This window comes from Ambystoma mexicanum, chromosome 3q (assembly GCF_040938575.1).
Source record: "Ambystoma mexicanum isolate Mex_15411 chromosome 3q, UKY_AmexF1_1, whole genome shotgun sequence".
Lineage (NCBI taxonomy): Eukaryota > Metazoa > Chordata > Amphibia > Caudata > Ambystomatidae > Ambystoma > Ambystoma mexicanum.
Genome location: NC_090926.1, coordinates 563,794,558 through 563,814,696, shown reverse-complemented (window position 1 = coordinate 563,814,696; position 20,139 = coordinate 563,794,558). Strand labels below are relative to the sequence as shown.

The window sequence follows — 20,139 nt, the reverse complement described above, 5'->3', positions numbered from 1 at the left end:
GGAGAAGGAAAAGTAATATTGTTGAAAGAGGTACCCACCATATGTGCAAATCATTTTACTAGCTTCCCGGAACAGAAGGATTCCATTGGGTGATGATACATCAAAATTTAATCGCTGGGACCTAGAATTAAGTAAACATTTGAACAGAATGTTAAGAGGCAAATCAGGTGTGAAAAAGCAAATGTTGAGTTGATCAATTTCAACTCTGTCCACAGCAAAACAAATTCTGTTAAACATGTACACAAATAGTAAACAGCCACCCTCCTGATTCCATAACAGCATTGCTTAATCTCTACTTGGATCAAAAAATGATTCATAGTCCAAACTGCAACAAAAGAAGTACCAGCAGTTATTGATATGTGATATATTTTATTTATAGCGCACCTATACACAAGTGTTTCAGTATTATATTAACCTCTGACATAGCCCTAGAAATAAAGTGCTTTTTCCCAAACTATTAATTAGCATTTGTCTATTGGACCAAGAATGCCGCAACTTAACCACCTCATGTGAAAAGTGCCCTTCATTTTGTTCATAAAATAACTTTATTTCTTCCTCTTTCCTGGCTTAAACAATAAAAGGCAAGTAGAGGGGAGTACAGTTGTTTTCCAGGCTTCTCCCTCTACTGAGGTTCTGTAGGGAGTAGGACAATAGAAACCAGACGCAATTAAGTTTTCTTCTAGTTCTGATCAATGACAAATGCATTCAGAGCTATCATCTTCACTTTACTGCATCTTCACTTATTTAATGTATGTATTTTACTTACTGTGTATTCATAAAGCACCTATACAAATGGTGTTTCAAGGCACCACAAGACAAAAAAGGGGGGGGGGGTGGGAACAGGGAAGAAAACAATAACTGTCCTATTAGGCCTTGTATCATTCGTATCGTGCAAGTGCAGTAACAAGAAGTGCAGGGGGAGAGGGGAGTGCAGTTGGGGCGGAAGGGATGGTGCTCGAGTGGGAGGGAAGTGCAGGGCACAGTGCAGGAATACAAGTGCAGGGGGGAGGAAGAGGGCCCATGGGGCTAGACAAGTGCTCCCAGATGGGCAAGTGCAAGGGGATGAAGGCAGTGAGGACAACATGACCACATGATAAGTGCATGGATGGGGGTGTACCAGGCTCTATAGGGATGCACACCCAGCCAGGCTAATCAGGGGAAGGGGCACAGAAGGGCAAGTGCAGGATGAGGGATGTGCGGGTCAGGAGACTGGACGAAGAGGGCCTGGTGCGCTGGAGGATTCAGAAGGGACAAGGATGCCAGTCAATGGGCAGAGGGGGGCATTAGCAGGGGAGAGGGAAGGAAGAAGAGAAAAGGAGGGTCTTGAGAAGTTCCGGAACTTAAGGAAGTCCAGCCAAAGCCTGAGAGGGGCAGGGAGGCCATTCCAGGGGGAGGCTCCTACCAAAGAGAGAGATCTATCCCCTACTCTCTGCTTGGGAAAGGGTCTGATCTGTAGAGAGTTGGCGCTAGCTAGCAGGGAGGTATTTAGGGAGAGAGAGTTGGATGTAGCGGGGTTCCAGGCACCCAGAAAGCCTTGTGGATGATGCAGAGGGTCTTGAATTTGATCCTCGTAGCCACCAGGAGCCAGTGGAGAGATTTTAGGGCTGGAGAGATACGGTTCCTGAGCTTGAGGCCAATGATAAGTCTTGCAGTCCTATTCTGGAGTAGTTGAAAGGGGCAAAGGGAAGATAAAGGCAGATTAAGGAAGAGGCAGTTGCAGTAGTCCAACCTGGAGAGGACTAGAGCTCTGGAGACATCGAATTTCTGAGGAAAGTGAAGAATGGGAGAATGCCTTTGAGGAAGTGCAGCTGAAAGTGGGCCTTCTTGGCGAGGTCCACAATGTGAGGAGAGAAGGAGAGAGGAGTCGAAGAGGACAACAAGGTTTTTACCCTCACAAGAGGATGAGGGGAGGGGACCCATGGAGGGCGGTTTAAGGAACTCCTGGTGGCAACAGTAAAGACAAACACAAGTGATCACGATTCAAAAGTGTTTATTTAAACAATATGCAGGTTGGAAAAACGTCTAACCTAAATCTAAGATGGGAGCAAGTGGCAACCATCAAATGAAAAATAAGGCAGTCCTCGTGGTATTTTGTCAAAGTAAAAAGGCATATGCTAAAAAATAAATATTGCCAAATCCTTCCAACTAATTATAGAAAGTGTGGGATAGGGATTTCAATAAAGGAAAAAGTGTTCACAAATAATAAGTTAGGATGTGATTGCCAGGGGTCTCCCTTCCCCACGTTTTCAGCACGGGACAAGGTGGGTCTCCTGAGCACAGCACACACTCGAGCTTTCCCAGCACGAGTCGACAGTTCCGTTCCAGCTATCAAGTTGTTCGATGGTTACCTCTCTTTTCACGAAAGTCTCTTGCCTTCGAGGGCCTGATATTTTCAATGCACAAACACAAAAAAATTCTAGATACACTATGGGTGAAGGCCCTTTGGTTCCCCTATTCCGGGCGTAAACCCTTTTCAAGTCGTATTCAACAAATCAAATAGACAGTTCCTTTCTGAATGAACTTTGGGTGATGACTTCCCACCCCTGGAACCCGCTCTTTCGGGTTCAGACCTCTTTCAAACATCAGCCTCCCTCCTTCAGGTTCACTACAGCTTTTCTTCCCTTCGCGAATCAGAATGTCTTTTCAAACAACTTCCTGTGGATATCCCTTGGTCGGGCTCACTCCTGTCAACACACTGTTCAAAGGGACTTCAGGCTTCTCCCCTTTTTGTCAGCCTTCCTCCGACAGGTCCACTCTTGACAACTTTTGTATCACACTGTTCATTCACTAAGTTCACCATGCTGGATTCATCTCCCTTTACCTTCACAATCATTGGTCGGTCGGAGACTTTCAATGGTACAGCAGATTTTACAAGACCCCTGTATGACTACTTGGACCTCTCTTCGCCTCTTCCCAAGGCTTTCTGGTTATGGTACCTCTGAGACAAGCTTTTCTCCCCGGCTTGGTAATCAGCGGAGGAGGGTCTTGTTTACCGTTGACATCTTCTACAATACACGCTGGCTATTGTTCTCGGTCTAATGTTTCCATCTGCGTAGGTTTCACTGGCCTTGGTCGGAAAGGGCAAGGTTGCTACTCTCCTAGTCACCCTCTCGGTATGTGCCGTCTTTCGCCTCCTCTTGTACTGCTGTGCAGTAGCTCCCACGTCATGGGGTCTGCCTTGCCTTTCCTGTGCTCTCGTGCTCCACCTTTTATCCCTGTGGGAAGGCAAAGGGCTGTCAGGTGTGTGTGATTCTCATCAATTGCCTGACTTTGCCTGACCCTTGTATTGGGACATGTCAGGTAAACGGCTCTGGTGTTAGTCCATTGTCTTTCGTGTTGTGCAAAAGTGTTCGTGTCAGAAAAGGGGGGGCAGTGTTTAGAAATATCCTTCATGGTAGGATGGAGGAAAGGTGTTGAAAGAAGGGGGATACAGCGTCTCACCCGCCGGTGACCCACTCCCACTCCCCAAGGACTCCCTTCCAGGTGATCATCCCTTACTGGTCCGCCCCAGAAACTGGATCCAATAGCGATAGCCGTCTTCTGGCCACCTGGAGGAAAGATCCCCGGGGATTAGCCAGGGAACACTGTCAGGTTTCTCACAGAGGCCAGAAAGTAGGAGGGAAGTAGGGAGCAGGGATCCCAATGAGAAGGATCTCAGTCTTACTATCATTAAGGCAGAGATCGTTAGCGGCGCACCATGCCTGAATAGCAGTCAGTCAGGAATGAGAGAGGAAGAACGGGAGGCAGTGGAGGGAAGCTTGAAGGAGAGCTGTGTCGTCCGCATAACACTAGAAGTGAGGAGAGAAGATGGAGTTTAAGTGGGCTAGATGGGCACGGTAGATGTTGAAGAGCCTTGGCGAGAAGATAGAGCCCTGAGAGACACCGCAGGTGGAGCATGTGGTGGAGGAGAGAAAAGGACCTAGTTGAACCTGGAAGGTGCCAGGTCCGTGATGGCAAGGGTATCAGGCAGCCGATTTAAAAGGGTGGCATGATTGACCATATCAAAGGCAGAGGAAAGATCAAGAAGGATGAGAACGGGAGAGTTGGAATGAAGATTTGAGAGCAGGTCTTCACAGGTGTTCATGAGAGCAGTTTATGTGCCTCTGGTGGTCGTGGAGACAACCAACAGATTCAGTTCGGTGGATCAGTTGGGAGATGACCAGCTTCTCCAAGAGTTTGCCCAGGAAGGGGGTCATGGAAATAGGGTGGTAGTTATCCGTGCAGGAAATGTCGGCAGAAGGATTTTTAAGAAGAGGGTGCACAAGGGAGTGCTTGAGGAGTAGTGGGAAGGAGCCAGTGGCAAAAGGGTGATTGCAGAAATCAGCCAATGCAGGAGCAAGGGAGGTACTATTGTCCTTGATAGTTCTGGAGGAGCAGGGGAGCACCTATTTGGAGGAGACTTTCATAGAGAGGACTTGTTTAGAGACCACATCCGGTGTTATGGGCCAGAAGGAGGAGAGTAGGACGGAAGGCGAGAGTGGGGACAAAGGAGGCCTGAAAGCGGTTGAGGGAGGAGGGGGTGGGGGAGTAGAGGAGAGTGAAGACAGGATGTCTTGACTTTTGGTTGTGAAGTGAGAGGCCAGTGCAGTGCAGAGGGTCTGGGATGGCAGAGGATAAGTGGAGACTACAGTAGGATTGGCGAGTTCCTTGCAGATTTTGAACAGTTCAGCTGTGTTGTTAGTGGTCCCAGAGATGCAGGCTTGAATATGGGCCATCTTCGAGCGGATGGAAAGTCTGTATTTGATATGATTTGGAGCAGTCGCCAGGCCAGTCAGTCAGTGAATGTGCTTGAAGCTAGCAACTCTGCGCTTGCATTTCAGAGAGGCTAGGTCAGAGTCGTACCAGCTATTGTGCTTGGAAGCAGACCTCATGCTGATCCACACGACAGGGGCACAGATGTCCAGGGTGTTGGAGATGAAGAGGTGAAGGTTAGCAAGGACTGTGTCAGTGTGAATGTCAGTGGCTGGAGTGGGAGGGGAATGAGTGTGGGGGGCAAAAGCAGCAACTGACACTCGTTTCATCGATCAAATGACAGAGCAGGAGACTGGCAATGCGGGCAGAGGTTTAGCCGGGGAATCCAAGAGAACCAGATAACCAGATGAGAGGACATGAGAGCATGGTCAGACCAGGAGAAAGGTGTAGTGAGAGGATTAGAGAAGGGGATGTCTACTGGAATGAGAGCCTCCAAGGTGTGTACAGTTGAGTGGGTCGGGCTAGAGGGAAGAATGGTGAGGGAAAGAATCACAGAGGCTGCAGAAGTGTCCAGTGGTCGCATCAGGAGAGTCACTGTGAATATTGAAGTCTATGAGGAAGAGAAGCCTGGAGGTAGAGGGCAGAAGAGAAGAGGTGACGTGAGACCACTCAGTAAGGAAGAGGGACACCGGACCAGGGGTTCTGTACATGGTGGCGAGAGTCAGCAAGAGGATAGGAGAGACATCAAGCCTGCAGACGAGGCATTCGAAGGAAGAGTAGGACTGAGTAGGTATGATAGTTGCAGGGACCCATTCAGGGAAGATCAGGGCCACTCCGCCTTCAGGCCAGTTAGGCCCGGGCTTAGAGAGGTTCTTGCAGCCCTGAGGGAGGAGAGTGTCAAAACCAGGGACTTAGCTGGCAGTGAACAACATCTCCGTGAGAGCGAGGACGTCGAGGTCAAAGTCTTCAAGCAGATGGCAGATGTCAGAGGAGTGTTTAATGGCAAAGCTATGGTAGCTAAGTGAATCTGGTTGCCACCTTTGAAGGTCTTCCGAGGAGGGGAAAAGGGATGTGGTACATCCATTGGTGGTGCCGAGTAGGCCAAGGGGGTGGCAGAAGGTGGAGTTGCAGGAGAAGGGTGGAAGTTGAAGAGAGACAGAAGACGCCTATCAAGGAGGAGGAGGTTGGGCTGAGAGCCCTGGGTCATGACAGTGCCATTCCGGTAGACATTGATGATGCACCTAGAGGACGGGAAGCGCGCCAAGAGTACTTCCCATCTGGTTCCACCATTAAAGGACGAAAAAGAGAAAGGGCAGAGGACTGAGACCATATAGGGAGTTCATAGGTCTGGAGAGGGAGCGACAAAGTTGAGGTAATATAGAGGGGAATAGTCTCCATATATTCGGGCCTGCAACGTTAGGCTCTCCAGATATTTTATCCTACAGCGCCCATGACTCTCCACTATTGAATCTGATGGCTGGGGATGATGGGATCTGTAGTTTGAAACATATGAAAAGCTGAAGGTTGCAGACCCCTACTATATACCAAGTGCACACTGTTAATCAGAGGTGACTGCACTTTTATGGGTGGTTTGCATATTTCATGCATGCTTCAGTTTGACAGATCCTTAAGACACTTGGAATTCCAGGGGTCCAGTGGAGAAATGCATTGGAGGGAACGTTGAGGGGGTCCTCGCTTGGGGCATCCCAGCTCAAGCTGCCAGTTTAAGGAAGAGTAAGGAGCACTGCAAGGGTGTGCTGAAGTACAAGTCTGACACAGTGGTGGCATGTTTGTTGTCAAAAATGTTTATTTGTAAAGTAGAATAAAAGGAAAAACCTATCTTGCCTTATTTCTATAAAGGGTTGCCCTACCTCAGCAAAAATACTAAGGACTCTGTAAAGATATCCAATAAAATAAAATGTTCACCATCCTGTGTCCAAACCCATTTACGTCCCTTATGCCCTAGACTAACTAAAGAAAATTGGGTGTCTCTTTCATCCAGAAGGAGGTTCGGCTCGCTCTGTATACAGACTCCAAGGGTCATCTCTTGATAAGAAAATCTTGTGACTGAATCTTTAACTTAAAAGTTCTGTCGTTAATGTTCCCTGAAACAGATACAAAACACAGTTCCCTGATATCAGGGGAGAGCCTCTCCTCCTGTCCTTGCTTCAGCTCATAAACGTAGTATCAGGTCTGGTTCACTATCCTGCCAGATTGGACTGTAGACTTTCTGTTAACAAAATACAATGCTTAAAATATCTCCAGGTTACCAATGTAGAACCAGGTCTGGTTCACTATCCTGCCAGATTTGACTAAGGACTTCTTGATCGTAAAACACTATTTCCAAGTATCTCCAATTCAACAACGTGGTATCAAGTCTGGTTCACTATCCTGTCAGTGTCTCTCTCTTTGGAAAAGTTTCTTATACCTCTTCTCCTCTTTTGTTTTGGCCCCAGATCCCTCTGTTTTTTTGCAGTCTCCCTGATTTGATCTGTCACTTGTTTCTCTTTTCGCTGGGTTCCAGACCCCTCTATATTCTCTCTGGATCTCTCAGACTTAATTTGGGCCGCAGCCCATTGATTATGTACTTGTTTGTGCTTGTGTGGGCCCTTAACCCCTGTATAATCCTCTGTCCCTTATTCACCTAATGTCCAATTGAACAGACCTGCCAGGTACTGTTCCACACAGGATTATTCATAAAGTTCATCTCAAACTGTATAACTCTTACATTATCCCCTTTTGCTTCTCTGTATGTATTACTGTGCCCTTTTAATCCATTTAGCTCCCTTCGTGCCCGAGTAGCCGGCCCAGCCTTTTCCCTACCTTTGGGAAGTGTTGGTGCAGTCTACGGTCTGTCCTGTGTTCAGAGCGGAGCTTTTGTGTTGTTGCAGCACTCAGCGTTCTGTCTTCAGTGGCACTGCAGCATTAGGCTCTCCCTTGCGTCCTTGGCTGCATGCTTCATGTCCTTGGCCACTGAACTGCCCTCTGGTTCCTCTCTCCTTCAGCTTTATGCTGCATGCAGTCCTTTCTTGCTTTTTATCATTGAAGCTGGCTCTAGTAAGATGTACTGCATATGTTCCGTGGTGGCCTTTTGCCTCCTTGACTGATCTGCTTTATGTCAGTGGTGATTTGTTTTATGCCTGGGTAAGCCTCACTCTTCCTCGTCACAGTAGGATTAATGAAGTCCTTTACTCTACCGAAATACATAGACCAGACGGGACTGAGTGGGGTGAAAGGACAGTGGGGACAATAATGGAGGGGGTGAATACTGCATTCTCCCAAGACTATTGTCAACGGTCCCATGGAGGGTTTCCCTCCCCATGAGATTCACCCGTTGAGTACCACCCCAAAGTGGACTATCAGGTGGACTATTAAATAGAAGCCTCACCTCCCTGGCCTCATGGGAAGGGGATGCCCCATGTGAGCAGTGACAATAACCTGGGATTTGTCACAGCACCAATAATATTAAACCAAAGATGAAGGAGCAGGGTTGAGAACGATCAGGCTATTTAGATCCCTGTCTTATGTCGAATATCCAGGAATGTCCACAATAAGAGGCAGTAATTGCTGGAATCCAAGGCTGACTTGTCTATAATGGGCCATTGTGCAACACCCATCCACCCATTAAGGAGGACGAAGAAGGCCCTGTGATGAATCCTATGGAGTCGTCAGTGATTCCCCGGCTTGTCCCTCCTCTCATGTGGCCAGAAGGGCAGCAGCCGCTACCTGATCCTGACCCTGGGGGTGGTAAAATGAGGGAGGATCACAGGGTAGGAGACGGCTGTCTGGAAGAATTGGTGACTCCAGTGGATGAGACGCAATAGTCCCCTCTTTCCTATTGAAGAAGATCTTTTAATACTCAAGTTCTTGATGGCTTGTTGTCACAAAACAATTTCCCCTTAAAGTGAAAATCAGAAACCCCTTTATGTCACTCTAGACAAAACTCCATGTATACCTCAAACATTGACAACACACAGAACACATCGTCTGTTTCTGACATTTCTGTTTGTAAAGTTATTGAACAACATCATTTTGAAATTCAATTTCATCTATGGACTTCCATTCCCATAAATCCTCAAGTACTGAGACAAAGAAAAGGGAAGCTTCAATACAGATCAGTTCAAGTTCAAAGACAAATGCGCAGACTAGTTGTTCCATTCAAAATAACTTTGCCCGGAAACTTTCAAAATGTCAACCGCAGCATCCGGAAAGGCAGTATGGGGGAGAACCGCAGAAGGAAAGAGTGGCACATTCACACGGCGGCTCGCGAATGCGAGTCACAGACACTAGCATGGCGGGGGACAAAAAGGAGCGCAGCAGACCTACATGAAGGGCCACGGGAGCACAGAGAAGTGCAACAGAGCTCCTGGAGGTACAGTCCAGTTAGGAAGTGACGTCCTCCGGTTCAGGCCACAGCAGGAATCTGCCAAGTAGATGCAGAGCTGCAGGGAACACTGAAGAGACAGCTGCATTACCTGGAACGCCAATCCAGGGAGGATGTTTCAACGCAGAAGCACACAAGAAGTTGAGGACACCATAAAATACTTGGGACTCAGCCCAGAGCCATTGGAGACCCCAGGTGTACCCACAAACGAGCAAGCAACTGAATGAAGTATGTGAGATTAATATTTTGGACAATATTAAAAAAGGAAGATGATTTGATACCGACAAGAGAAAGTCCAGCAACGAGATTGGAAAGGTTACATATGCATGAAATGTCAATGTGGAGGAGTTGTGAAACAAGTGTTACTCTAAGCAAATACATTGGACAGAGCAAAGTAGAGGCTGATGGGAAATATTGAAAATAACAGTGAAAGCAATAGAGAAGTCCTGGTAAAGAGAAGACACCAGGCAACTGACATTTGGGTAAGATACCTAGCACGGGAGTATACCAGGGGATCTGTAAAACGACCAGAGAAAGAAAAGATTCCTGGCAGGGGATTATAACAGGGGATCTATAATACCTCAAGAGAAATGATTCCTGGCAGGGAAGTATACCAGGAAATCCACTGGAGTTGTGAAAAATATTGTAACAGTGTAGCAAAATACCTGGCAGAGGAGTATACCACAGGATCTAAGAAGGCCATAAAGAGCCACCTTGGTAGACAAATACACCAGGCATTTGAAGCTATATAAAGAATGTTAACCTTTGGGGAAGATACATGGCAGGGAAGTATACCAGAACTCTGAAGAACCCATAAGAGAATTCTTGTCCGAGAAGTATATCAGGAAATCATATAAAAGGTTGTAAAGAAAATACTTTTACAGTGATACATGCCTGACAAAGAAGTCTACCAGGGAATCTGGAAAGTACAATAGTTAAATCTTTAAGTCTACAGAATGAGAACTTTGTTAATCCAATATAAAGATATTGTTGTTCAAGAGAAATACTTTTGATGTAAAAACATTGATGGATGTTTTGGAAGAGATTGTGTAAACAAGAGCTTTATATATCCAGAGAAAAAGCAAGGTTTTTTTTTATAAAGAGACACTCTTGGGATACAAAGAAACAATTTGTTTAAAAGAGACCCTTTTATTCGCCATCCTGCCTAAAAATCCAGGGAAAGACAACTATCCTCTGATTCCAGGTATTTCTCCTTGAAGAATACTTGAACATGTTCTCACTAAACCTATGTCAGAGGCATTTCCTTGCACCCTTTGTTTATAGAATGTGGGTCAGTTTAGAAGGTTTTGGACACAAGGATGGTTTCTAAGTTACCAACTACTTGACACAGACTGATTTTTAGTTTCTCAGATAGGGAATATCCTTCCTTAGGATAGGGATAGAGATGCATTTTTCCAACCCATTTCTTATTTAAATAAAATGGGTGATAATGAGAATAATGCAACATTGTATCCGCCTCATTTCTGACCCCACACAGCCCACTAAAAACAGTGAGTGCTCCCTCAGCTGCAAGCAATTGTCTGTATGAGCATCTGAGGGCACACCCCTGGCTGGCTATAACTATACAGGACAACATTGTTTGCCTTTGACAGTTCAGTACCCCAATGATGTAATATGACTATTTCATGACCCTCAACTGCTCAATATCTCTTTGCTCTAATTTCTTTTACCGTTTTTTTACCACCAGAAAGTAGATGGTGGATTGGGGTTATGAAAGTGTTGGAAATGCCTGCTGTGCACTGTTGGTGACTTGGAATCTATTAGATTCTTTCTTTTCATGTCCTCCACTACAAAAACATTTACAAACTGTGGCTTTTTACCCAATTTCTGGCAGAAAGGGTGCTTTACAATGCAGATTCCTGACCCATTTGTTTTAAAATATTCTCAGGGGGAGAACCCTAACCCCCTCTACACCTTTGAACCACCCTTGGTAGGTTTGTTTTCCCTCAATGCTCGATCACTCATATTCATGGGAAAACATTTACAGCTCTCCATTAAAAGAAGTCACCAGCTGCCATTGCTGAAATTATCTACATCTCAAAAGGAAAATACATGTCCTTTTTCTGTTCTCTGATATCGCTTGGTCCATAGAGTGCTAATGTAGTCGATCTTTATGTTTGTCATGAAGCAGTTTTCCAAGGCCAAAATTAAGAAACTCCCAAACTGTCCTGCATGCGGATGTAACAGGTGGTCCAGCCCATCTCTTTCAGGCTTTGGTGCTGCTCCACCAAGCATGCACATGGTCTAAAGGAGATGGAAAGATGGATTGTGAAAAGGCTGAGCAGGAACTCTGTGGTTCTACATCATAGATGTTTCCATGATGCAATTAGCACCCCGGACTGCAAATCTGGACTTCAGCTAACTGCATCATCTAACGGCCAGCCCGTAACCATCTGGGGAACTTGTGGCAAACAGGCAATCGTATTTGTGACACTATTCCCATATTTCAAGAATAAACACCCATTTCTTAATGATTTGGAATAATACATACTTCAAAAAAGATTCAACACCATGGCATATAGTAATGTGTTGTGTAAAATCCTGTGATACCAATTGGCACCTGTGAAAGTTTTCTGGTCGCAGCTTTTTTCAAAAAATGTTCCTGTTTTTTTATCACTGCTAAGCATTCAAGTAAGTTCTGAACCATATACAAACTTCACCCCCAACCTCCTCTGCCTCCTCCAGCAGGGCTGTGCATTAAAAACAGAAAGAAGGTTTTCCATTCAAGAAGAAAAGAACGCTGTTAGCATTTACTTCTCTAAAAATCACATCAGAAAGGAATTTACATCTCAGGCCAACCATCGGCACACCGATTCAGTCTGTTGACCTTTTAGTGAAAAAAGCTTTGCGGTAAAGCAATTTGTTATGCTCTATGATTTATTTGAAATGTCGTCCACTGACTTTTTAAGATGATCAACCTTTACAAAAAGGCATCTTCCGTAACTGGCCTACTAGGCAATGACTGATTATGTTGAATGTTCATAATGTTACTTCTTGGTCTGATAGAACTGCGGTAGATGCATGGTACCGTTAGTCAAAGTGATGTAGATTTTCTGGAAATCCACTATTTTAAACCTCATAAACACTCTTAACTTTGGCAGAAACACGATGGCCAAAGTTTAGGAATTCACTAACAAGAAAAACAAGGATAGAAATATGCATAAGGCAATTTTCTGTTCTGCACCTTTGCCTCTATTTAGACATGAAAACAGTCACCAGGATGAAATAAATGGTTAAGCAATAATCACATATACAACAGGCAGTACAGTGTGCTAATAGTCCGGGCCTGAGTTAATAGTCCTCAGTGCAACTAGAGCCTTTAACAAGGATCTCCGTATGTTACCACTCGGTACAGCCCATGGAGCTAGTCTTAATTGCCATCAGCACCCCAGGACCAACCATCAAGGTGCTAATGGTGTCCAAAAACCAATGAACCATGGCAAGTGTGCAGGAAGACCAGCGTCATGGAAATGGAACCCCAGATGGAACCCATGCCCATTTCCATGGCATCTATGGGAGGAGCTGGCAAGGTGGCGGAGCTGGGCATATGGAGGAGAGCCACGGGGGAGTGACACTGAGGGGAGGGCAGTGGGAGGCCTGGTATGGAAATGGCGGGAAACTGCAAGGAGCGCTCAGCTCGCTCAGAAAATAAGTTTGGGCCAATAGACAACAAGAAATCAGCCCAGCTCTGACCACCACCTCACACCCCACGAGTTAGTCAAAGGGAGGCAAATAAGAATGCCTCTAATTCCTCCATTGAGGGCTAGAAGTGATGCCTAGACAACTACAGAATTGTTAGGTGATGAGCTATGTGCGTACTTAACATGTATGACGGCTAATATCTCTGTCATTTCAGATCAAGTCAAGCGGACGGGGTGTCGGTCTCAGAACACAGATGAAGACCATACAGCAACCGCAGCTAAAAAACTATGTTTACCAAAAATCTTCGCTGAAGATAAGGTTTTAATCAGAATCTTTACACGAAAGTGGCACGAGCTCCGTTTCAGCGGCCCTTTCATAGTGGAGGATATTACTCCGTCACTAGTTAAAATCCTAGGGAGATGACCTTGAATACACCAATGAGATGTGAAAGCCTACGGTGGAGAGACGGCAGCACTCCCAACCCATTCGGTAGCAAGTCAAGGAGAAGTTGTTCAGCAAGAATGACGCAGAGACTGTCCATTAGACAGATAAAAGTGAACGTTTGGAACTGGCTCCCCTGACACTCTTTGTAGCTCCTAAGCAAGGAGTGAAACAAGCTATTGTTCTTGAATCACAGGAGCTTTGCTGACATTGGACTGTGGAATACAGAAGTAAGCAAAATATGCCAGACTTGGATTTTGTGTTCGACGACTGGAAGAGGGAACAGTTCCCCGACTCATTTCTCACTGAATTTCTTTTTGGAGGTGCCTATGGTGCTGTCCGATGCTGATGTACACAGACTACATCTTGCTGTCTTCATATTTATACTCAGAGCTTACCCTGCTCTTGTTTGGAGGAGCATTGACATACATACTTTTCTCCAGGATTCTAAGAATGGCCCGGCTATTAGATGCTTATTGGCAGCAATAATAACGCAGATCAGACCATTACCCGAGCATCTTACTAGTGTTACAGATAGTCCTGTCTAACGACGATGACCACAAACTACTTGCTATGATCTTTTACTATCTGCTTCAAGTTCATCCTTACCTTTTTTGGTGAGACACCAACATTTTTGAGTTCATGCAAGATTCTATAAACCGTCCAGCAATCAGTCGGTTACTTGTGGAAATCATTGAACAGATTCATTAACTACCGGGCATCTGATGAGTTTGCCTGTCTAAAAAGAGTTTTTCCTTCCTTAAAAAGTAATCACAAGCAAATAAACATGTGGTCCATAGAGCATATTGCACGTGCAGAAAGTGAGCAGAGTCAACGACGAGTGGAGAGGCATTGATGGTGGAGCCTCATCTATTGGTGCATAATATATGCCTGTTCTATGTTTATCATTGTTTTTCTGATTGTGCTAATCCACACTGTGTATTTCATTGGTCCCAAGAAAGCAGTGGTCCCTTTAATTCTTCCCACTGCAGTTACCTTGGCAGAACTAGACATTGTGAGACAGCCATGGCCTTATGTGATTGCCCCTACTCCAGTAGCTCATGTAGAGGAACCTATGCATGTGACATAAAATCCAAACCTTCCCTTTGGAGGGAGATCCGTTTTTTATTTACTTTATGGTCATTATAGGGAGAATAATTTGGCAAGAATGATACAGAGACCTAAGAGAAGTAGAAGGGAGAGAGATTATGAATTAATTATTTGGACAGTACAGCACATTTGGGGAACAACGGTATCAGCACACGAAATAGGTAGGAAAGAGAACTTCTGAGGAGGATTGCTTTGTATTTGCACTCCTGCCTTGTGGTATGGGAAAGTCTAAGATATTCATAGCTATTGAAATAGATGTTCAAACGGCTCATTGCCTTACTCAACTTGCACTCTGCCTTACAAAAGGTGAATTCAAGGGTCGAACGGCATCCTTGGTGTGTGTGACAGAATAGTCAGCACCAGATGAAGATGATTATGTCCAAGATTTGAAGACAAGAGCGAGACCACACACCAAGAATCATGTGATAAGATACAAACAGCCTTGTATGAAAGGAGGAGGAATCAGATGGGAAGTCAACAGAAGACTCAATTGTAAAGGTAAAACTGATGAAGAGGTTCGACTCTGTAAGGAAAGAGGCCAGATGCAGATCTGGGGAACAGTGCTTTCTCTGAACGGATGGGAAGAAGGTGTAGTCACATGCAGAGCTGTAGCAGTATCTGGTGAACACAAACCAGTTATCGAACAAGTAGAAAATGGATGTAAACCTCTATGGTCCGAGGCTTGCAAAGTTGCTGAAATGGGTCGAAGACAAAGGAGGTCCATTGCAAATAATCCCTTTGGCTAGTTTAGAACTGTGCTTCAGAAACAATGGTACGAGAAAGGTTGGAGAGAATCGGCAATGTGGACGAATGTTTGATGTGCCAGGAATGAAGGACGGAACAGCAGTGATAACGGATCACTACGGGGCATGTGGAACCAAAGCTTACATGAAGCTAACCAGAGAATGTGGAGGACTATGTTCTATAGTGATTGTTCATGTTCCAGCATTGGTGATCCCGAAGAGTGACCAGAACATTGGTGAATTTCCCAAAGCAGATGCTCATGTGAGGAAGAAGAGTTCTACTAAGCTCTTGAATTGAATGAGGAGGGAAAACTATTTCTCAGCCAAGTCGATAGTAGCTTTTGATGTCATTCCATATGAACACAGATTGTTCAGTCAGACTTTAGCAATATTTACGACAATCTTCATGCCCAGGATCCAGGTGATGACGAATGTCAAATGGTTACAGATAACCAGATGGGAGCTTCTGCAGACAATCAACACCATCATAAAGGGTTTCAATGCTATCAAGGAGGAGCTGAGAGCCATAAGACTGAGGACTCTTCAGAAAAGATATGTCCTGGACATGATCATAAGTGTTTGTGTCAAAACTGGAGAATCGTGTTGCACGTTCATACCTTCTTACGATGACGAGAATGGCACCTTGACAAAGGCCATAACGTTGCTGACAAACCTACAAGTCAAGATGGAGGATGAAGTGGAAGACATTGGTGATGACAGGTGGTTTGGGTCAATATTCTTGTGGGTTCCACAATGGATGGCAAACATTTTCAAGTTACTTGGAGACCTGTTGGTGATGATCATGTTTGGGTTCTATTTGATTAGGATAATAATCGCACAATGCAGGAAGACTGCAAAGAAAGCAGTAGGAATGAAGATTGCGATTGATGTCAAATCAGGATTTGAACCAAAGGAGCTGACAGATGAAGAAATCAGAGACTACGTGAAGGCCAGCATTCATGCACCTGAGGGAACGAAGTTCCTGTATCCCAAGAACCACATGTATGTCTATGTGGGAAGATGGATCTATTGCATTCCCGATGGACAATGAATGTTTATGACCTGGAGTGTTGATGAGCATGTGAAATCAGCAGGATGCCTGAAAGGAGTCGTAAAGATATGGGTCCCAAAGAATACTTCTTCATACGAGGATGTCTTCATATGAAGATGAGAGAGTGGTCGATGAATCGCCCAGAGGGGGAGTATAGAGGTGGAGTCAGGTACCCCCACCAAAAGCTCACCCCATGCTGCCTATATGTTGGGAACCGTAAATTGCGACACATGCAGTACCAGTAAGAATGCCTGTACCGCAGAGAATCCTGGAAACAAGGCATAATCCATTGAGAAAACCTTATATGCATTCACAGAGTAATAATGGCCTGTTGGACAAAGTCCCAGAGGAAGTGTGAAAATGAGTGAAAGAGAAGACTGGTGACGTCATGCGGAGCAGAGCAGACACCCCTAGAAAAGATGCATGAGATAAAAGAACATAGACGTTCTATATGGTCTGAAGAGGAGGGGGTAAAGGTGAGCAACATTTCGGGCTTGAGGTTAAGATGCTCATGCTACAGAAACACTGAAAAAATGCAAATCAGTGTACACTTGTACAGACGCAGTAACGCAAGTAGACAAAGTGATCTTAAGGCTGGTTACGTAGTGAATAGTTCCGGCGATGCGCCAATGTAGAATACATAGGAATAAAAAAACCTGGATATTCCACGATGCACTCTAAGCAAGGCTTGAAACCCTGTGATTGGAAGGGGTTTTTCAGTGTGGCACAGTTGCAAAACAACTGAGGGCAATGGATAAATACAAAAAAGGCCTGGCTGACCCAGCACCAAGAAGTCGAGACCACCGTAAGCCTGGTTGTCCATCCAGTAGTTACATGAACATGAGAAAGAAACAAACTTCTGTTTGAGGTGAAATGGAAAAACACCAAAGGTATCAAGTGTTTATCATTTAATAGAAGTAAATGCTGCAAAGAGCATGAAAATACAGTCTCCAAGTCACATAGTCAGATCAAAATAGACAGTGGGTCGAGCTACACCGAAACCAAGAAACTACTCCCTTTTATTCCCAGGGACAGAGAGCTTCTGCAAGGCTATGACGAGTTTTGACTATAAAAGTTGTGATTTTTATAAAATGCGTTGAGAGAAATCGAGCGAACTTCCGTTGATGTCCGTTGTAACTCCCTGTTTTAGACAATTGCAAATACAACAGACCAGGTTTTGCCAACTTCCTGAGACGGTTTTGATTACCGATGTTACAATAATTTCTGCATCCCCATCCATCTCGAAGCATTGCTACCTCGTCTTAAAGGGCCCTAGGTCTATGGGTTCAGTTTCAGGCTCAAACAGCACTCCAGAGAAAGGACAAAACATTGGAGGAGTGATCAAGCTGTAGATTCTGTGACATAACATCGCAAGAAACAGTAAAGCATTGGGTTACCGCTTGCCATTTTATTTTTAACTCTTATTAGAATGTGATTTTTTAAAGAAGAGCCCATTTTCTTTTATTTGATTTTATTAAGGTTTTTACAGAACAGGTTAAACAACATACAGGTATTGGGTGAAGCAGAGCTTATCTGCTGCAGTCTGACCCCTCCTACCCATTCCCCAAACATACCCTAGATCATTGTCTCAGAACATAACTCCCATTCGCCCTAACCCCATTTATTAAGGCTTCATACATAATCGATATAAGGCCATTGGTCTCCGGGAAAGTGTTGAGAATGGTTTCAAAGGGAGTAAGGTCTCTCTGTATTTTCTCCTTCCTTACCTCCCGCTTTAGTATGCCTTTAAGTTGTAGAAATGGGAAGACAGGAAGGGGTACTATTCCCAGCGCGTTCGTAAGTTCTATAATCGTGAGGAAGCTACCCCCATGCCAGAGTTGTCCCACCCTCTCCAGGCCAGCTTCAAACCAGGGTTGGAACCTTCTGTGATCTGGAATCTCGTCTCAAATCCCTGGTGCCCAAATATGACTCATAGGCGATGGCCCTGTGGTAATGCCTCTCATGTCTACGCCCTCCCTCCAGATCTCCCAGATGGTACCCAGTACGGGGTGGTGTCGGATCCTACGGGTTAATTTATCCCTCGCCACCCAGAGCCACTCTGCCAGGGTGGCCGGAGTTGTGGTTATCGAGGTGTATCCACTGCAAATGTGGATCATTTTTCATGTGGGGCACTAAGACCCTCAACTGTACCGCTGCATAGTATTTGTTAAGGTCGGGTAGACCCACACACCCCCTTTCCTTTGGAAGGATGAAGACCTCATATTCTATCCTCGCTTTTTTCCCTTGCCAGAGAGATTTCAGAATGGCCCTCTTCACCTCCCTGAACAATTGTTTTGGCATCTTGATGGGAAGCATCTGGAACGGGTATAGGAATCTGGGAAGACATATCATTTTAATTGCATTAAGTCTCCCCATCCACAAAATCGTGAAGGAGACTATCTTTTGATAAATCTGTTCTGGTCTAGGTTAATTTGGGGGGAAAATGTGTCACTTATTGTAGCATTATATCACTTTTTAAAATTCATTTTGGATTTACTGATATGAATGTGCTCTTTCTTTTTTTACGTAAATCTGTATTTTGTGTATGTTTGCTGAAAACCAGTACCACAATTAAAAAAAAGAAAAAGCAATTGGGATGAAGATGATTGATTGATGTGTTGCGACTAATGAACACATAGAGACCGAAAACACGACCAGTGAGCACCTGAAAGAAAGTCCTCCAACACCCCCATGAACAAAGTTTTGGTACCTTAAGGATCTTAACAACTATGTAGGACGTTGGGTGTTCTGTCAACAACCGGAGAGTGCTGCCACATGACCTGAAGCGTGGATGGAAATATAAAGAATGCAGGTGACCTGAGGGGGGTGGCTAAGATATGGATTCCAAATAAATCATTCTGTGGAAGAAGAATTAAGAGAATTGAGGAAGAGGAGGTGGTCGAGGACTGAGGGGGTAATGTAGAGGAGCAGACGTGTACCTCACTGACAGACTGTGCCCCCTCACCTCCATCATACTGGATGAAAAACAAGAAGACAGTGTGCATGACACCAGGTATCGTTCCAATACGGCATTGAGTGTATGAGAGACGTTATGCACTGAGACAACCGTATCAAATGTACCCTCATCTAGATGTGCTAGCGATAGTAGAATACCTAAGAATGAAGATGTAACTGAAGAAATAAGAGTAAACATACGTACAAGTAGGAAGAAACCATATATATATAACTAAGCTAAGCATACAGATGAATAGTGAATGTATATACGCAGAAACGCAAAAGGTAGATGAGCCATATAGAAGCTTGCTGCAGTAGAAAATATAACATGGGTGATGCGGCCATGTTGGAAAAACGGATGCCGGCTAACAATGATAGCAAGCGAAGAGCTTGAAGAAGAGAGACCAGAGCTGCAGAGCATACACAGTCTGAAAATACAGATTCTTGCACAAACAAAGAATAGCTGCTGGCCGGAGATCAAGGATGCCACATCAAGGAATAATTGCAAGGCACAAAGTGAGTCAAGAGAATAAGCTATGTACGTAAGACAGCTTATGTGAGGTAGAAGAAACCAAGTCTCCAGAGGCCCAAGAGGGTAACGACCAGGGGTGTTTGCTGGGTTGGAAAATATCCGGGGCTAGGCTAATGTCGGGACTGTCAGGACTCCAGCTAGCTAACCTTTTGGTTGTAGCCACTGAGCTTCTAGCTGGGGCTACAACCAAAAAACCTGGGGCTATAGCCCCCTCAGACTCCCTTCCAAACTCACCCAGCAATGCCTCTGGTAACGACACCTGAGATAATTGAATCAAATAGCACTAAATAAAAGGTCGAAATGGACAAAATCGTGGTCTCTTCACACGTGATTCAGAACTCAAAAGCTCCATTAAGGTCCAGATGAAGATAATGGTGTACCTACACTAGCTTGAAAGTCCGAGAGCAGAGAACAGTCTGCAAGATCAACTACAAGGAAGAGGCCATGGCTGAAGGCTTGGCCGATGAGAGATGGTGGACTAATTGGGCAATTGAGTAGCAGTATGATGTTGTTCTCTGCACCAGAGTTTCGTTTTGCTTATGTGCTGCTAGTTAACCGAGTGTCCAAG

The 20,139-nt window shown here is 44.9% G+C and overlaps 1 protein-coding gene across 1 annotated transcript in view; it reads right to left on the bottom strand.

The window, feature by feature from the left end:
- RANBP17 (RAN binding protein 17) overlaps positions 1 to 20,139 on the bottom strand; it is a 2,111,817-nt gene that overhangs the window by 515,277 nt on the left and 1,576,401 nt on the right. Inside the window, exon 22 of the mRNA XM_069654335.1 lies at positions 39 to 121. Within this exon, the coding sequence (XP_069510436.1) occupies positions 39 to 121 (83 nt within the window). The remainder of the gene's footprint in view (positions 1 to 38; positions 122 to 20,139) is intronic.